The following is an 18439-nucleotide window of genomic DNA, read 5'->3' on the forward strand; positions in this document are numbered from 1 at the left end:
TATTTACAGGGATGGTCTAGACAGTATTTGGTCCTGCCATGGGGGCAGTGGACTGGACTCGTTGACCTCTGGAGGTCCCTTTCAGTCCTAGTATTCTATGATTCTATGAACATTAATGAACGAGAAAGACTAGTGAGAATGAAACAACCAAAACTTTCCCCTTTACCTTTTCTGCACTGTGTTTCAGAATCCTGAAACTTTAACTCTATTGGCCTTTCTGCTACTTGATATATATGTACTCAGAAGCTTACATAAAGGTGCCGGGCCCTGACATTGCTGGGAAAGAAGAGATAGTCATACTTTTCCCATTCCAGTCTAAGAAGAGCAAAGGAATCATCAGGGCAGGGGGAAAGTAAAGGTCTCTATGCAAAATAAGCATCAAAGGTAAATATAATCCTACTGATAGAGGGAACTGGAAACTGTGAGGAGAGAGCACTCCGTGGAGGGCTTGAAAGTCAAGATTGTTCAGATAATATTCCAATTAACATCTACATATTTAGACATTTAACTGAACCTGTAAAGCTTTTGAAATGTTTCTCTTCAGTACTAGAAAGGTACTGATAAAAAATGCTCTTGGGTGCTGACCTCCACTATAAATAGATGAAACATTTCAGATAATATGTAATTTCATGTGATCACAGAGGACTTCCAAGGCCCAAGAATGGATATGGGTGGCATGTATTTCTCTATCCATGAATCTTTAATCAAAAGAAATGTATGACAATGTAGTGAGATGGGCCTTAGGGAAAAGCAAATACATCTGATTTTAAACACCAAAACATGTAAGGAATTCATAATCAGCCGAACCCAGAACAGGAAAGAAACTGTGGAATTTCTGGTATGCAGTGGTAGTAGCCCTTGAAAATAGAGATGATGCATGGGTTTTAAAATGTGAGGGTGAAAAGGAGTCAGAAAGGACAGAATTTAGATAAGACAGAATGAAAAAAAAAAACAATTCACGTGAAAGATATAAACCTTTCATTGAGGCAAGGAAAATATAAAACAGAGCCTTATATTTGATTTAATCTGAAAAAAGTGTGGCTGTAGCAAAATGGAATTCTGACCATAAGTTTTAATGAGCACAAAATTGTTCGGGTTACTGAACACTTTACAACACTGTGAGGAATGTCAAAGGGTCCTTAAAAAGCTGAGTGAATGCACAGTACAATAGCAGATGAAATTCAGTATTGACAGATTCAAAGTGATATATATTCAAACAGTCATTTCAACCACTCGTACTATAATGCCAGAGTACAAAACATGCAGGAATGACGAAAAGGTCAGGCTAATGCAGAGAGTGGCACTTTATGGGAAAGAAAACATAGGGTGAAATATAGTAAAATTCTTAAACTAATCAAACTGTACTACAGAATCTCTTTGAAACTTCTTGTTTGAAAGTAAGAGTAGAGTCGGAGGAATATACTACTGACCACTTGGCCAGGATGGTGATGGTGATTTTGAAATGCTCAGGGAAGATAGAGTCAAAATACAAAATAGAAAAATAATACTTAGTTACAATGGGGGGTTTCAACTACCCCCGTACTGACTGGTTACAGGTCCTATCAGGAAATGAGAAATATGTTTCTAGACATAATTTATGACTATTTATGACTATTGGAGCAGCTAGTTATAGAACTCTGAAGGGGAGAAGCAATTTTTGGTTTAGTCCTAAGTGAAGGATAGGATGTGTTCCAAGATATGAATATAGGGGAACTGTTCAGTAATGGCTTAATATTCTTATAGAGGTGAAAATACCAAAGAAGTCCACCATGGTAGCATTTAACCGCAGAAAGAGAACTACACAAAAATGAGGAAACTATAGAAATAAATATTAAAATGAACAGTTCTACAGGAAGACAATGGTGGTTCACTACCAGTGAATGGAATGTTGATTATCATGCTTATTGCCCCAAACAGCCAAGTTAGTAGGTTTGTGCAGCAGGTTTGAGTGTCCACAAGACAAGAGCCTGGGGCTGTGGACTTCCTGATAAGATCTCTGCTAACACACATATCTCAGCAATTTCAACAAAGAGGAAACATACATATTTTCTGTCCTCTGGGATGTTTGTTAGGGCCCTCAAACATGCCACAAAAACCACATTTTTCTAATTAGCCACCTGAAGAAACCTCTTAATTAACCTCTGAAACTATTTGTTTATCAAGTTTTTTTAAAATGTATTGATATTTTATTGTCACGCTAGCAATAAATAAGGAGGGAGTAGTCTAGTTGGATCACATCTGAGGGTGCTCAAAAGCAGATGAATGATGGGGTACCAGATGACTGTCAAGTATCATTTGAAAACCACTCTAGACATAGGTAATTTTTGAGGGTTGGGGTATTTTTATTACTCTGTGGCAGACATGTGTAAGTGCTTGAGACAAAATAAAGTGTAGTTTTAAGTAACAGCACTCTTGTATTGTAAATGTCAATCATCTTTCAGTTAGATATTCATGTCCCAATATGATTTATGTCGTGCCTCTGCCTCACCACAGGTAAATGTTCCAAAGAGCTTTGGGTACAGCAAATCCCTGATAGCAATATCACAACAGGGAAATAAGTGCAAGCTGCATGAAATTTTTAAAAATACAAAATAAACAGAACCAAAAAAATGCCACCATGGCTAAACAACAGAGTAAAAGAAGCAAAGTCATTCTTTAAAAGTTGAAAGGCACATCCTACTGAGGAAAATAGAAAGGAGCATAAATGCTGACAAGTCAAGTGTAAAAGTATAATGAGGCAGGCCAAAAAAGAATTTGAACAGCAACTAGAAAAAAAGATTAAAAAACTAACAGCAAAGAAATTTAAGTACATCAGAAACAAGAAGCCTGCCAAACAATCAGTGGGGTTACTACGTAATCAATGTGCTAAAGGAGCACTCAAGAAAAACAAGGCCATTGCAGTGAAAATAAATGCATTCTTTGCATCCCTCTTCCCTACAGAGATTTCTAAACATGCGCCATTTTTTAAGTGACAGATCTAAGCAATTGTCCCAAGCTGATGTGTCAACAGAAGTGATCTTGGAATAAAGTGATAAATTAAACGTAATAGGTCATCAAGATCAGAAAGAACTCAAATATACAATTGCAGAACTCTGGTATTGGTTGAGTGGAGGATAGCTAACGTGATGCTAGTTTTATAAAAAGACTCAAAAAATGATCTTTGTAATACAGATATGTTCAGTACAAGGCAAAATGGTTGAAACTTTAATAAAAACCAGAATTATCGGACACATAGATGAACACAACTTGTTGAGAAAGTGTCAATACAGCTTTCTGTAAAGAAAAACCACAAAAGAGTCAACTAATGTGTCAACCAGGTTGATGAGGGTGGATATAGTGAACTTATACTTTCAGAAAGCATTTGACAAGATCTCACCAAAGGCTTTTAAATAAAGTAAGCAGTCATTGGATAAGAGGGAAGGTCTTCTCATAAATGAACTGGATGAAAAGATAGGAAAGAGTAGGAATAAATAGTTTAAAAAATGGAGACAGTAAAACAACAGGTCCCCTGGCGATCTGTACTGAGACCAGTGCTGCTCAACATATTCATAAATGAACTAGAAAAAAAGAATATAAGGTGAGGTGGCAAAATGTATCAGTGATGCAAAACTACTCAAAATAGGTAAGTCCAAAGCAGAATGCAAAAAGTTAAAAGGGATTTCACAAACCTGGGTGACTGGGCAACAAAATTGCAGATTAAATAATGTTGGTAAAGGTAAATTAATAGATACTGAAAAACATAATCCTAACTATACATTCAAAATGATGGGATATAACTATGCTGCTATCACTCAAGAAAGATCTTGGAGTCACTGTGGATGGTTTTCAGCTCAATGTGAAGCGGCAGTCAAAATGTAAGGAGCCCTTATGAAAGGGTTAGATAAGAAAAAACTTAATACCATAATGGCACTATATATGCCAAGTGGTACACTTCAGGAAGTTCTGTTTTCCCTTCTCAAAAAAAAACAAAAAACCACCACACACCCGATATATTAGAAATGGAAAAGATACAAGAAAAACAACAAACATGCTTAGGGATATGGAACAGTTTCTGTAAAATGTGAGATTAAAAAGTCTGGAAAAAAGACAACTAGTTCCAAACTGAATAAAAGGAGATATGATTGAGTTCTATAAAATCATGGGTGGTGTGGAGAAAGTCAATAGGAAAGTATTATTTACCCCTTCATGTAACACAAGAAGCAGGGGCCACCAAATGAAGTTATACGCAGCAAGTTTAAAACAAAATGCAGGCAGTTTGTGGTTCTTATTGCCAGGGGATGTTATGAAGGCCAAAAGTATATATGCGTCCAAAAAAAGAACTAAATATGCTCATAGAAGATTGGTCCATCAATTGCTATTAGCTAAGATGGTCAGGGATGCAACTCCATGCTCTGAGTCACCCTAAGCCTCTGATTGCCAGATGCTGGGACAGGACAACAGGAAATGAATCCCTTGATGATCATCCTGTTCCAGTCATTCTTTTTAAAGCATCTGGTGCTGACCACATTCTGAAGACTGGATAGTGGGCTAAATGAACCATTAGTTTGACCCAACTGACCATTCTTATGCAATGGGTTCTAACTGAAGTGGACACATCTTGGTGGACATCTTCAAACATCTTGGTGGACAGTAAAATGAAAACTTGGTACTCAAAATTTAAAAAAAAAAGCCAATAAAATGTTAGCCTGCATAAAGAATGAGATAAACATTTAGATTCACTCAATTATGGGAGAAAATTGATTACAAATAGTGAATTAGGCAGAAAAAGAAAATAATATTTACGAAAAGGCTTCTGTAGTTACAAACCTTTGTCAAGGAAATTTTCATTGAAGAAAACCATATTGGGATTTAGATAATGTTTCCTTTTCTTCTCTGTACCACACAGCTTCTTCCAGTAAGAGACAGTAAAGGGGAAGTACCATGGCTTTCTGAACCCGAATCTTCCTAAATGTTAAATAAGAGCAACATCTGAAACATATTTTCAAAATGCATTTGTTGTTCAAGCACATAAAATAATCCTATTATCCTTCTCCCCCTCCCCCACAAAAGGAACAGGGATATAAAATCTTATCTATACTGTGTAGCAAAGATGCTGATAAAGCACTTTCTTTCCAAAGTATCTGAAAGTACTTTCCTCAGAAGGTAGCCATGTTAGTCGGTATCTGCAAAATCAATATCTAAGTGGTTTTTAAACACGAAAGCTTACATCCATATAAATCTGTTAGTCTTTAAGATGCCATAGACTTCTCATTGTGAAAGTACTTTGCAAACTTTGGGGCCAATCTGTCTATCATAGAAACCAAAAGAACTTTTGTCATGGAATTTGCCAGGGAAAAGGGCTCTCTCAGCATTATCCTGGCATTAGTGACAGAATCCTGACTATTGTAAATAAAGATTTTGACCCAGATCACAAGCTAATCCTAGTGAGACTCAGTGAGTTGAGGTAAAGGTATCAAGCTTTTTACCTGCTCTAATTCTGGCATAATTTAGCCATTGAGTCAGACCTTAGGACTGCCCTGTTTTGGGTCAGAGCCTTAGGGATGCCCTGATTTGTGACCCCAGCCAAGCAGGTGGCATTCTAGCCTCAAGAGATACCAAGGTTTTAGCAATATTTTGACCATGCCTGCTTTCTCCCAGCTTTGCTTCCTATAATATGAGAGGGAGAAACAATGCTGCACCGGCTGAATTGTACCCACAGATACTTCTCCCTACACAAGTGACAGATTTGTTACCTTTCCTAGTGCTTTGCACCATCTCAATGCAAACCAGCTAGCACAGAGGGCAGGATCTGGCTTTGAAGTGTAGTACACTTACACAAAGGTGTAATAATGGCTGCATATACCACCTTAACATAGCCATTTCCTGACCTTTTCAGTGCTACACCTTGCATTCACTTAAATGTGGTTTTAGTATCTGTGGAATCACAGTACGTGGTACTGAATAGCAAGTGACACCCTCAATTTTTAAGTTAAAGATTTGTGGCTGGGATAGAGTTACGTTATTGTATTCCCTTCTCTTTTCATGCCAAACATCTCAGTTATTCATTTTGAAATAAATACACAATAAACAAGAAAAAATGTGATATGCCAAGTTGAGCAGGTGTAAATTTCAGGCAATGAAAGAGGAGTTTAGAAAGCATTCCAAATGTCCCAACAACCAACTGAAGGGCATTAATTAAAAACCATTGGAGATTGGAGGAAAAACTAATATCCCACCTTTGGAAAATAAATTTGGGATTATATTAATTTCAGTTGTTACCTAGACTTACTGGTAGAGAGAAATGATAACCAGGAAGACAAATATTGTACTTTAGCATTCTGAAAATACATTGTTAAAAATCAACTTTAATAAAGGGGTCTGTTCCTGGCTCAGACAGAGCATCCAATAACTCAATATTGCACCGAAATCTGTCATTATAAAGTGTCTATCAGTCTCACAAGTCTTTATCCAATTATCTGTCTCCTTATTTACATAAACAAATAGATGTCATACCATATTACAATTCCAGCCCTCCAGTTAGCATGGTTCACTGACCTATGAATGCATGAATGTTTTCTTAGTTAGTCTCACTCCTATTTTGTCAGCTTTAACTCAGAGGCACCAAAGATTTAATATTTTTTATTATAATGTAATAGGAAAAAACCCAATATTAATAAATCTATGAGTGTTTGTTCTTACCAGGAATTACATTGCTGAAATACCAGCCAAGTAATAAATAGATTAGTGAGTCAAAGAAAATCATCCAGCAAGCCCATCCAAAGGTCATGGATTCTCCTTCTGCCAGTGGCTCATAGCTGTTACTCCACTGAATTCCTAGTAATAAAAAAAGGTCAGTGCTAAATCTGTAGAGCACCACAGGTAGCAGGATCATAAACACATCAACCCAAAGCACTCAGGAGGTATTTGAGCATTGATGGACAAAAGAAACAATGTTAATAGCTGTAATTTTAACTGAATAAAAACTAAATGTTAGGCCTTTCAGTCTCTATTTGCAACAGCAGGTAATACTACTGCAGAGCAAATATGAAAGAATTCATGGTGGCACAGAGTTTTAAGAAGTTGACTATTTTTATTTTGGCTGTCCTTTCATTTTACTAAAAGGAAAAAAATAGGACCACTAGGCAAAATGCTGAATAAAATACATGAGAAGTTCTTTTTCAGCTGTTCAATAAGTCACGCATTACGACAGTTTGCTGATACAAATAAAAATGGTTTAAAGGAGATCTGCAGCAGATGTGTTTAGTTGAAACTTGCAAATCTTGACTAAATGCAGTTTATTATATACCATTTGTTTTATATCATGCCTGGCAGTAATAGCCAATGACTGGAGCACCAGACTCTAGTCATCTGAAAAACTACTTCAACCTGTGGTGGACTGCACACAATCCATCAGGGTTCTATGTGTGGCCTGCAAGACATTTTATTTACTATTACCCACATACAAGATTGCCTAATTCCACTGGTCTCTGTCCGTGTAGTTTTTTTTCCTACTGGTATTACTTAAGTGGCATACATGTAAACCAAGGACACATGAAGAAAGGTGCATATTGATTGCACAAAACACTGACTGTAAGAGCCACGTGCTCACTTTTTATCCAATCAAAATGCAGCTACAGTTCAATCAATACACCCTGCAAATTCTAGGTACACAAGTACTGTCAACAAAACTAGCAGGTCCCAGAAGGCCATCTTGGTTACAACAATTTTGCAGCCCATAGAGATGAACGAGGGCCACTTGAGCAATACACTCACTAGCTTAGGTTGCCCATCACTGCTTAAATTCGTAATCAATCAGGTATAGCAAAAATGGAAACACAAAATGCTAGCAGTGGTCAACATTCAAATGTAATACCATTACTTGTATTTCTGAATTGAAAAGTTATTTAGAAAACTAGATTATTATAAACTATAGCAATTTTCTTGATAATTTCTTATAAAGGTAGCTACGTAGTGTGCAATAGAGCGGCCAAAACATATTTTTACCCCGTATGTGGGCAACGTTTCTTACTTACAAATTTCAACAAAATTAACCTTTTCACAAAAGCATACTTTTGTGTGTGGGGCAGGGGAAATCTAACAGCAGCTCTAGTTTGCAATAACTGCCACTTCTGATACTTCATCAGCTTTCTCTTAAGTAAAATACTCTTCATTAGCATGTGGTGCTTGAGATAACTTCCATTTTGACACCAAGACTGTCTTGCTGTTAACACCACCCAACTGAAGAAAAGATTCCATCCTGGATCAATCACCTGGTTCAAAACTCACACCTCTGGCTAAGCATTAGGGTGTTCCACTCACACACACATACCCCAAGAAAAAAAAGAAATGAGATTTTTAAAACCTGCTTGGATGATTTGGACATTCGGTTTCCATTTATGTTTGAAAATTTAAATGGTATCTTTTTTCCAACATATAAAAGCAATAAAATAGTGCCTGACCCCAGAATGTCTTATAAAGCAAAAAAACCTGCAGGTGGTTAAAATGACCTGCTATTCCACAAAATATTACAGCTTCTTAGGAATAACGTATATTCTGTAAAGCACACAGTAGTATGTAATCAGATGCATAATGTGTGATTCTGCACCTGAAATTAATGATAGCACTGATGCTGACTTTAGTGAGTTTTGGATTTGACACGCATTAATATATTAATCTATCTGACAATTATATTTTGCATCAATATTCTTCAGTAAAGAATTTATTTTAGGCTGAAACATGGGCATTACTATTAGCAAGTAGAAACAAATACAGTTTTGAAAATTATATCTTTGGCAATGTACTCATCTATAAAAGGTTCTTAATAAAAGTTTATTAATAGAAGTTTCTTAATAACATTAATATAGTCTTATTTTCCCAAAAACTCAACATATTTGAATTATAGATTGAAAATGGTCTAGAATGATATAAATCCAATCTATATTAAAAAATAAAGGAAAATAATGTCTGAAAGTATCATTCAGGAGAAACTTATCTAGTGCCCAAAGGTAAATCAGAAGAAGAACTGCTTTTTATGAAGACATAAATTAAAATGCAAAGTCAATATGGATTCTCCTATATACTTCATAGCATTTGACTCCCACAAATCCACCAGCAGGATACTGAGAGGCAACATATTAAACCAGTAAAACACAACAGGCTAGCTCTTCAGGCAGGGTATATCAGCACAGCTACACTGAATTTGATCTAGCAGCAGATCTGGATCTTCATCATCAGATACTCTCACTGGCTGACTATACCCTAAGAACAACACATTGCCATCTACTGTAGTAATTTCTGAGTCAATTAAATCTTTCGTGCATGTCACATACACTACAAAATATCAGCAATGTTAGTGGTGTGGCTGGGGCTTCCTTGCACCCTGCATTACCAGCTTCTCGGGTGGGAGGGAAGAGGGGGCTCACTGGCAACTGCCATAATTTAGAGCAGCATTAACGCTTTTATAATTTACTGAAGAAGACCAATATCTCTGACCTGGCCTGGAATTCCTGGAACACAAAGGTGGCTTAAAGCTTCATCTACATTCTCCTATGTCTGACTTGTGGTTGGGGACCAGAGATTCTACAAAGTTTCACTTTCAAAACAAAGCAACTGAAATCAGTTTCCAAGTTTAGTTTTATAACCATGATCATTAAAAAAAACGTTTTGCTAATTAGCAATCTTACCTATTCCTTGGCTTTCAAAGAATGTAATGAAAAATAATCCTTGCCCAAAGGCAGTTGTAGAGAGAAAGCACTGCAACAATAGAAAAGAAACAGGAAATGAACATAAATACATCTCCATTAAGATATTGTGTGATATAACTATTGCACAATTCAGTGCAAATGGAGAAACAATGGACCTTTCAGCTTTAGAAAGGCTAACGATCCTCTCTTTCACTTACCTTTCTAAACCTGAACAATATTTACTTGTATTTTGCTAAAATGTGCTCTCTAAATTAAAGATTATTATGGAGCTTGTTATTAATATTTGAAAGCATTATTTGACATTACCAAAATTTATAAAGCTTCATAAATCCTCCATATATTGCAAATATATAATGTATAACATTGGCTAATGTAATATATTTTTGGTAGTAAGTGAATGACCCTAGAATTCACATGATGGAACATACATTATATAATACACTGAGCAGGTATTCTATTGCAAGGAAATAACATTTTATTTCCAATAGAGCAATATAAATTGGACCATATTGCATCAGAAAAGCACAAAAAAATGGAAAACGACTAACTTCAGGGATGTAATGTAACAAGGATGGAAGAATTATAGTAAATGGAAAATCACTAACCAGCATCAAAAGGTAATAAATCCTTACTAACTACTGATAAAAATACAAGCATTGTCATCTGAAAAAGTTCTATACAGTAGTTTGAAAGTCAGTTTTTAGAGACATAGTTTAAAGTAACTACGGTAAGATCCACAATTTGATCTGAGGAAGTGGGTCTGGCCCACTAAAGCTCATCACCTAATAAACCATCTTGTTAGTCTTTAAAGTGCTACATAATCCTGTTTTTTGTTTCAGCTAGACCAGACTAACACGGCTACATCTCTATTACTACGGTAAGTTTAATATGTTTTGCAGTGTTCAAAACAGTAAAGCAAAATTCTCCCAGGTTACTGGAAAAAAAAATAGGGTCTCTCTCCTCTCTCTCAACTCCCTCCCCATAACACACACACATACACATACAAACACACTCTCTCCCTCCTACAGATATAGGCTCCTGGTCATGCAAAGGCTAATATAAATGCTTATCTTTACACTTTTGGATAGTTCCATTGGGTTAAAATGAGCACATAGATAAGTATCTGCAGGAAGAGAGCACACAATGTGCAAAGTGTACTTAAATTTACAAATGTATTTCTATTATAGCAGTGGCTGGAGGCCCTGAGAAAGAACCATTCTAATCTAAGGATGTGAACAACTAGTTGACTATCCGATAAGCAAATGCTTACCGGATAGCCAACACACTAGTCGACTAGTTGCTTCCTCCCACCTTGCTGCCTCTATTAGAAAGATGCAGCAAGGAGGAGGGGGGGAAAGGAGAAGATACTTCAAGATGGCAGTACAGTGTGGAGCCTGGGGTTTGCCTCTTTGAAACTCTGCATGCAGCCTGGGGCCAGCTGGGGACTGGACTCGCAGCTGGCCCCAATCTGCACACAGTGTTTCAAAGCAGCAGTACTGACCCTGGGCTGCATGGAGCACTGCCGCTTTGAAACTCCGCAGGGAGCACAAGGCCAGCTCCGTGCTCCCTGCAGCACTTTCGCCTTTGAAGTGTAGCAACAGCCTTGGGGCTATTGCTACACTTCAAAGACGAAGGTGCGCATATCGACTAATCAAATAGTCAATGCAAATTGCATCAACTATTCAATTAGCCAGTTAATCAAAATTTAACATCCCTAATTTTAGCAGGTGCAAAAACCAAAACAATCTCTGTCCTAAGAGCTTATGAGGTTCAGAGGGTAGCCAAGTTAGTCTGTGACAGAAAAAAAACAGCAAGCAAATGGTCTGGTAGCACTTTATAGACTAACAAAAAGTTAGTTACCAGACCATTTGCCTGCTGTTTTTTTTCTAAGAGCTTATGTCATTCACATATAGCGAGAAGACACTTGGATAATACAGGAACAATATATGGGAAGAGGGAGAAGATAAACAGTGAAAAAAGAGGTAGCTTGTGCATCCTACCCCATGGAAACATGGGTCTAGAATGACTGCTACTTGCTGTCTGACCAAGGACCTGATCTAATTCCCATTGTAATCAACAATAATCTTAGAACTCATCATTCAGATTCTGACTAGGTAAATATGTATTCAGCAGGGTATGGGTTACATGCATGCAGCTGGTAGCTCTATGTGTAGTAAATACGAATGTGCTATTCAACTGTAAACATTAATTATCACATTTCTGGTTTGTTTTGTCCTATTTGCAGTATCACTTAGATTGTTTAATTCTGTATATAATGCTTAATTTTTGCAGGTACGAAATTAACAGGATATTAATTGTGGGTAAAATTAAAATTAAAGTGGTATTAATATTAAAAATGATTAAAATATATTAAAATTCTAAAGTCCTTTTAAAAAGTTTTATTTTGACACAAAGCCCTAAACATATTTAAGAAAGTGCAACTTTTGCATAAGCCATTTTACTTGTATCCTTGCATTAATGTTCAAGAAATTTGCAAGCATAAATTATGTTATTCCTAATGAAAGTTAAGGAACCTTTCTGTCTCCACCGGACCTCAACTGAATAACAACAGACTCATGCTTGGACACACTCTTGCTGTATTTACAGACATAGCACCAATTCCCTTCACTTTATGGATTCATTTATTTCACTGTTGAAATACAATACTGTTTAGTTTTATATTATATTATATTACATTACAAGCTGGTCCCCGAGTTGTGAATGGTCAACTTACGACCATTCGCAGTTATGACCAAAGCTGTCGTAAATGGCGGACCCCGAGTTATAAACACGATCCGTGCTTACAAATAGCGCGGTCGCGTGTAACTCAATGGGGTCCGACTTACGAACAAACAGAGTTACGACCAATTGCTTCGTCCGTAACCAGTTCGTAAGTCGGGAGCCATATATTTACAAATGTGGTTCGTTTTATTGTATTCTATTGCCTTAAAATAAACACATATATAAGTCTTTGCAGAAAGACTGCACATAATGTACAAAGTGTACTTAAATATATGTATGTCTATATTTTTCCTCTCTGAAGGGGATTAGGTATATCAAATTGAAAAGAGGAATCCTAAAAGATAATTGTCCTCATAGGATTTGTTTGCTTGTTTGTTTTTCTTGAACAAAGACTTACAATTGGAAGGGGGTCAGGTGAGCTAACAAAGCTATAATCCTGACTTGACAGTACCTCCAGAATAAGGAATACTGATTCTAAGAATACAGCATTCAGGGGAATAAACATTGCTTAGATCAGATCTTATCAGAGAGTTAATGTGACAAAAGAAGGATGCTTTGCAGCACACAGTGAAACACAAAGTGAAAAATACCACTTAGAAACTATAAACAGAAAATCTGGTAAACTAGTTCATGGATAGTTGTTTGAATCGTAATTCATATTCTAGACCAGTGGACAAAAAAAAAGAAAGAAATTATGAAACTTTATTATCAGTAGTGGAAATTTAAAAGGAAATCACATTCCTTTCCCCATACTCTCTACAAAGAGCAGGACGTGCAACGTGCATTCTTCCAGATCTGTTTGTTTTGCAATGGTATTTTAAACAAAGGAACAATTTCTACAGTTCACTGGTAAATTTTATACTGATTTTTCCTGCCCAGATAACCACTACCATATGGATGTCATCTACTGTTTGAGAGAACACTAATTTTCCAAACTTTTAGTGAAAAGAAGTCTGCAAGACTATCTTTTACTTTTAGGCATGCTGCATTGGAAATATTGAGCCTTAGCTTTCCAGAGGGTTCTCTCAATTTCATTGAACATTCATTTTAGATTCCCCTCTGTTGTATTTTAAGCTGGATTTCTCAACTGCTTTTCTGTCTAGGAAAGCCATACAATTACAGAGAGGTACAACAGCAAAGCAGGAACCTCTGGACAAGATAATGAGAGGATATCCTAAAGGTCACATAATTATGGAAATAAATCAATCAAGCAACAATTTTTTTAAAAAAGAAAGAAATACTTACTGCAATGGTCTGGTGGGCAAAGCTGAGTTGGTTCTGCAGAACCAACAAAACTATGTATGGTAAAAAGCTGATCATATATATGAGGCTGGCACAGAGCGCTGCTGTATCGGCACTGCTAAAAAATGCACTGAACAGGTAGCATAGCATAACCACTGCAATTCCAAAGTCGAGTAGAAAGAGGAAGACTAGAAAGCCATCGCTGAATGCAAAGATGCCGCTCACTTTTAAAATGATGACCAGAGCGCAACTGCTTAGTGTGAGCATAATGACATTCTCCAGAAACCAAGCTAAGAAGTGAATGACAGGATTCACACCCATTGTCTTCATATACTACAAGAAGAGAGAGACTTAGTCACAATTTAAAAAAATAAATAACCATCAACAGACATGCATTGGCCTACCAAGTGACTGTATAATCATAGTATCCTTACCCCTGTGTTATATTTTTCCCACTCTCTCATCACATGCTGGTAAGCTAAGATGAGAGCAACTGAAGGAGGTAAGGCCCAACCCTGTAGGTACTTGCTTCTGAGTAGAATGCATATGAGTTACCCTATTGACTTCAAAAAGACTATGCATATTCATGAGCAAGTGTTTGCTGGATCAGACGCATAGATTGTAACTTCTTGGATATAGAATCCACTTTTATCACTTCTTTCAAGCAATGGGCACATTTATGTTACTAATATTTAAAAAACAGCAGTAATACAAAAGCACTATAACCATAAAAATAATGCAAGGCTCTGAATGATTATCAAAGACAGATTATAAATGCTCTGAGAAAAATGAGAATATTGTAAAAACATGAAACACTTTCTGTCCTTTATTTTTGTTGGGTTGTTTTGCTGAACGTAAGGCTGGTTCTGAAGAGAAATTGTTCTATTTCCCACTCATGTGAATTTGGAGAAATTTACAATTTTGCCTATTGCAAAATTTTGCAAAGGAAATAGGAAAAAGGGACACATTTTAATCATGAACCAAACTTCTGAATACATTTGTAAAACTCCCAGATTTAACATTGCTCATATGACCAGAAATAATTGTCACATCACATGAGACCACCTTTCTTAAAAATACTTTTTAGAATTGTAAGACACCATTTCTTGAGTGCTTTCCCAAAAGTCACCTTACAAACACTGGTGAGTTAATACTCAAAACGCCTTTGCAGATCACATAAGCACTACTTTGCACATTAGAAACCAAAATCTAGACAGTTTATATGATTTGCTCTAGTCAAGCAGGAAGACACCAGCAAAACCAAGAATAGCATTTGAATTCTTGTGGGGTAAGTGCTGTTATATCCACTCCTAAAATACGAAGCTTTATGGTCTCAATTGTGAAAAATGCTGAGCACCAACTAAGTGCCATAAACTTGCCTTTAACTTCAACAGTAGCTGTGATTATGTATCTATGTAACTGTTATGCCCTTGTATTCTCTGTGTACTTTCAACACCTAAAGACTAAAATTATCAGCATTTTTACTCAGTTCAGAGTACTTCAAGGAGACCCTACTTTTCTTGTTTTGTTGTTGTCCTAATCTAAAATAAAGGTCATGTTGAAAGAAACTATGTGGTTGCTCTTTGAGGCTGGATAAACATAACAGCAATTGAAGTCATTCAGCACCATGGAAGATTGGGATCTCTATCTGCAAGACTTGTTTCAAAGAAAAGTGCTCAGCTTTAAATTTCATATTTCTGTCATTCACTGTTCTCCTTCATTTCTACAGAGATAAATCTCTGAAGACCAATGGAACTCCAAGCAATATCCCAGTGAATCTAATTTGGCAGTTGGAACTCAGATAAAGAGCCCAGGAGAGAGTGAAAGACAAAGCACATGCATTATTATCCACAAAACTATCTCTCTCAATGTTTAATATGTATTTTCAGAACAGACCCTATAAACCAGTTTCACTGTGAAAGGCTCAGCTAACTATTACCTCTTCAAGACGAATTTCCCTCTCATAAACCAGTTTTCGAACCATCCCAGCAACAGATACCATCCATGTTAACATCATTATGAATGGAAAAAAGAAACCAATATTGTTCAAGAATCTGTAAGCAAAAATATAGACGTAAGACACAAAAGAGAAAGATATAGAAGTATTAAATTAATGTTTTAATATTCAGAAAATATTACTGTAGTCCCCTTACTAAAGGTGCCTCTGCTTATTTTCTGGAAAGACCCTGTGTTCTGCAATCCAGACTCTCAGACTACAATTCCCATGAGCCCTTAGGAAAAACAGGAAAGAAGTGACCCTTGTGTGGGAGATCTGAGTTTCTCCATGTGCATGAGAAGAGAGGACTAGCAGTCTGGGACTCTGCCCTTGGATTGTGAAAGAGAAGGGGAGCCAGGCTGCTGTGGAGGAGTTTGATCCAGTCCAGGGGCTGTTGGAGTGCAGCTGCAGACTGGGACTAGATGCCTTTGGAACTAGGATCTAGCAGGCTGCTTCTGATAGGCACAGCATGAGGCTGTAAGTAATTTGGCCTTTTTGGAAAAAGTGCTGCCTGGGACAGAGCTGCTGCCTAGCTTGGATCTTCAGACACACTTTCTACAGAGAAGCTCCACTGCAGCTGCAGTTCTTCGAGCACATCCATGCAAGCAAGAGTCTGGGACTCTGAGTCCAGGGGTGTGCACACTGGGGTGGGATAAATATTGGCAGCTAGATAAGTTCATTTTACTTCTGTGTACTTTGTTAATTAATGTTATTCACTGTTAATTTGTTAAATCCTGTTTCTTTAAGTTAAGTAAAGGTTGTTCATTCTAATGTAATCTATTAGATGTTTATGATTTGTAGTAGTTGTTCTGGAATTAGATCCAGATTATAGCTGGAATGAATATATTCCTAGAGGCTCTCATGGCACACCATAAGTATATTACAGAGCCAGCCAGGTGGAGGCACCTCCATTGTATGTTCATTTTGAGCAAGGGACTGCAGCAAGGGGATGGATAGGGCTTTCCCCAACTAAACACCATCACCAGTGGGGTGCTCAGGATCTCCTTTTGGGTTAAAACCATCAGGCGCCCAGGCACACCTGTGAGTGTAACCTGCTCCCGAGTAACCCGGGGAGGAAAAAGGGGATTACATTACAATATATAAAACAATTCTTGAGGTTGTGATTTCTTTGTCGTTACTAATTAAACATACCCACTATAATTTAATGGTAGAACACAAGATCATTGGAACATGTAAAGTTTCTCTCTAAAACAATGACACTCCATTTATACTGAAAAGGAATAAAAGTCTCAAACAATTTTAATGGTTTGCAAGGAGCTAACTGCAAATAAAGATATTTGGAATGCCTGTTATACTTCCTAGGCAAATTTTCCCCAGTGTGCATGGCTTTATTCCAGTCATTCAATTTTATCTTTCGCATGTATAAACTAAACCCTAAGGCTATGTCTAGACTACATTTTTAAGAGGATATGCAAATTCCATTGAAATCTGCATATCTTCTGCTGATCTCACTTTCGAAAGACGCTCTTTCGAAAGTGAACATACTCCGGACGCATTTTTTTCAGAAAAAAACCCTTTTTCTAAAAAAACCACTCTTCCTTAAAATATGAGGTTTACGTGGTTCTTTTGAAAAAGATCCTCTTTCAAAAGTGAGATCCTCTTTTGAAAAAAAATCCCGTAGTTTAGATGTACCCTAGGGGTGAGTCTGTTCTTCAACATTACCTTGAAACATGCTACGCAATTTGCGCTACACACATCCTATAGCTTATTTCAGAGTAATTTTGAAATAAAGCTCTATTCCAAAACATCCCTTAATGCTCATGGAATGAGGGTTACAGGGATGCCAGAATAGCACACCCATTATTTCGAAATCTATTTTGAAATAATGGGCTGCTTTTAATGACGTGGAATGGCTATTTCGGGATAGTTCTGGTATCCCAAAATAACTGCACAGTGTAGCCTAAATTCCCACCGCAAACCAGTCTTTGCTATCCATAGCAGAAGGAGAAACATACAGGAGCTGATGTCTGCTGCCCAATCTCTGAGCTATTTCTAACTCCAGCCCTAATGTAGCTTGGAACATCTTTGGAGCTCCTGTAAAGTGCATGTGCTGATAAGAGTTCCCAAAGAGAGCTGTCTGCCAGATAGGAATTGCACAGTGAGCTTTTACCATGTCCTCTTCTCCCCATAGCCCTTCTGCCAAAAATGGCAGAATGAGATACATAGGGCCCAACCACATTGGTTCTTGCTAGTGGTGCAATCCCCAGATAGGGAAATCTGTCAGCTTTTCAGATCCTTGGTATAGCTTGTCCAGATCACAGACACACTATTAAAAGTGCCAAATTAGGTTCAAAATGTAGGCATTTACTTACAGGTCACTGGTGTGGCATGGATATGGCATAGCTTGAACTTGTATTACTGGCTTGGAAGCATCTGCTCCAGTGTGCACTGCAACAATGGCTCTTTCAATCATATCTTGAAGTGGAATGAAGATGTGATTGTATTTGAACACATCACCTGGCAGGTGCTGGGGATGGGATTTCCACATTGGGTTTTTTACTAGATCTGTTCTCATGCTGTAAAGAACATTAGTTCTAATTGTATATGAAATGTGCGGTGGGAGATAGTTAGCAAAATCGCGCCGATGTCTCCCATTACTTGAGGTGTTGAATATAATACCTGGTAAAACAAAAGAAAAAAAACCAAGGAGTTTAATGAATTGGAAACCAGACTGTGAATAACTGATTTTTCATCACTTTCCATTCTAAACAAAATATTAAAAATTGTTTTTGAACAAAAACAATTTGCAAACCAA

At 37.1% G+C, this 18439-nt stretch overlaps 1 protein-coding gene across 1 annotated transcript in view; it reads right to left on the minus strand.

Moving 5' to 3' along the window:
* ABCA13 (ATP binding cassette subfamily A member 13) overlaps positions 1 to 18439 on the minus strand; it is a 267673-nt gene that overhangs the window by 145862 nt on the left and 103372 nt on the right. Inside the window, exons 30-35 of the mRNA XM_006136374.5 lie at positions 17997 to 18303; positions 15607 to 15721; positions 13671 to 14000; positions 9663 to 9732; positions 6679 to 6813; positions 4807 to 4944 (exon numbers count right to left, since the gene is read on the minus strand). Of these exons, the coding sequence (XP_006136436.4) occupies positions 4807 to 4944; positions 6679 to 6813; positions 9663 to 9732; positions 13671 to 14000; positions 15607 to 15721; positions 17997 to 18303 (1095 nt within the window). The remainder of the gene's footprint in view (positions 1 to 4806; positions 4945 to 6678; positions 6814 to 9662; positions 9733 to 13670; positions 14001 to 15606; positions 15722 to 17996; positions 18304 to 18439) is intronic.

This window comes from Pelodiscus sinensis, chromosome 2, assembly GCF_052426305.1.
Source record: "Pelodiscus sinensis isolate ZL-2025 chromosome 2, ASM5242630v1, whole genome shotgun sequence".
In the NCBI taxonomy this organism is placed as follows: domain Eukaryota; kingdom Metazoa; phylum Chordata; order Testudines; family Trionychidae; genus Pelodiscus; species Pelodiscus sinensis.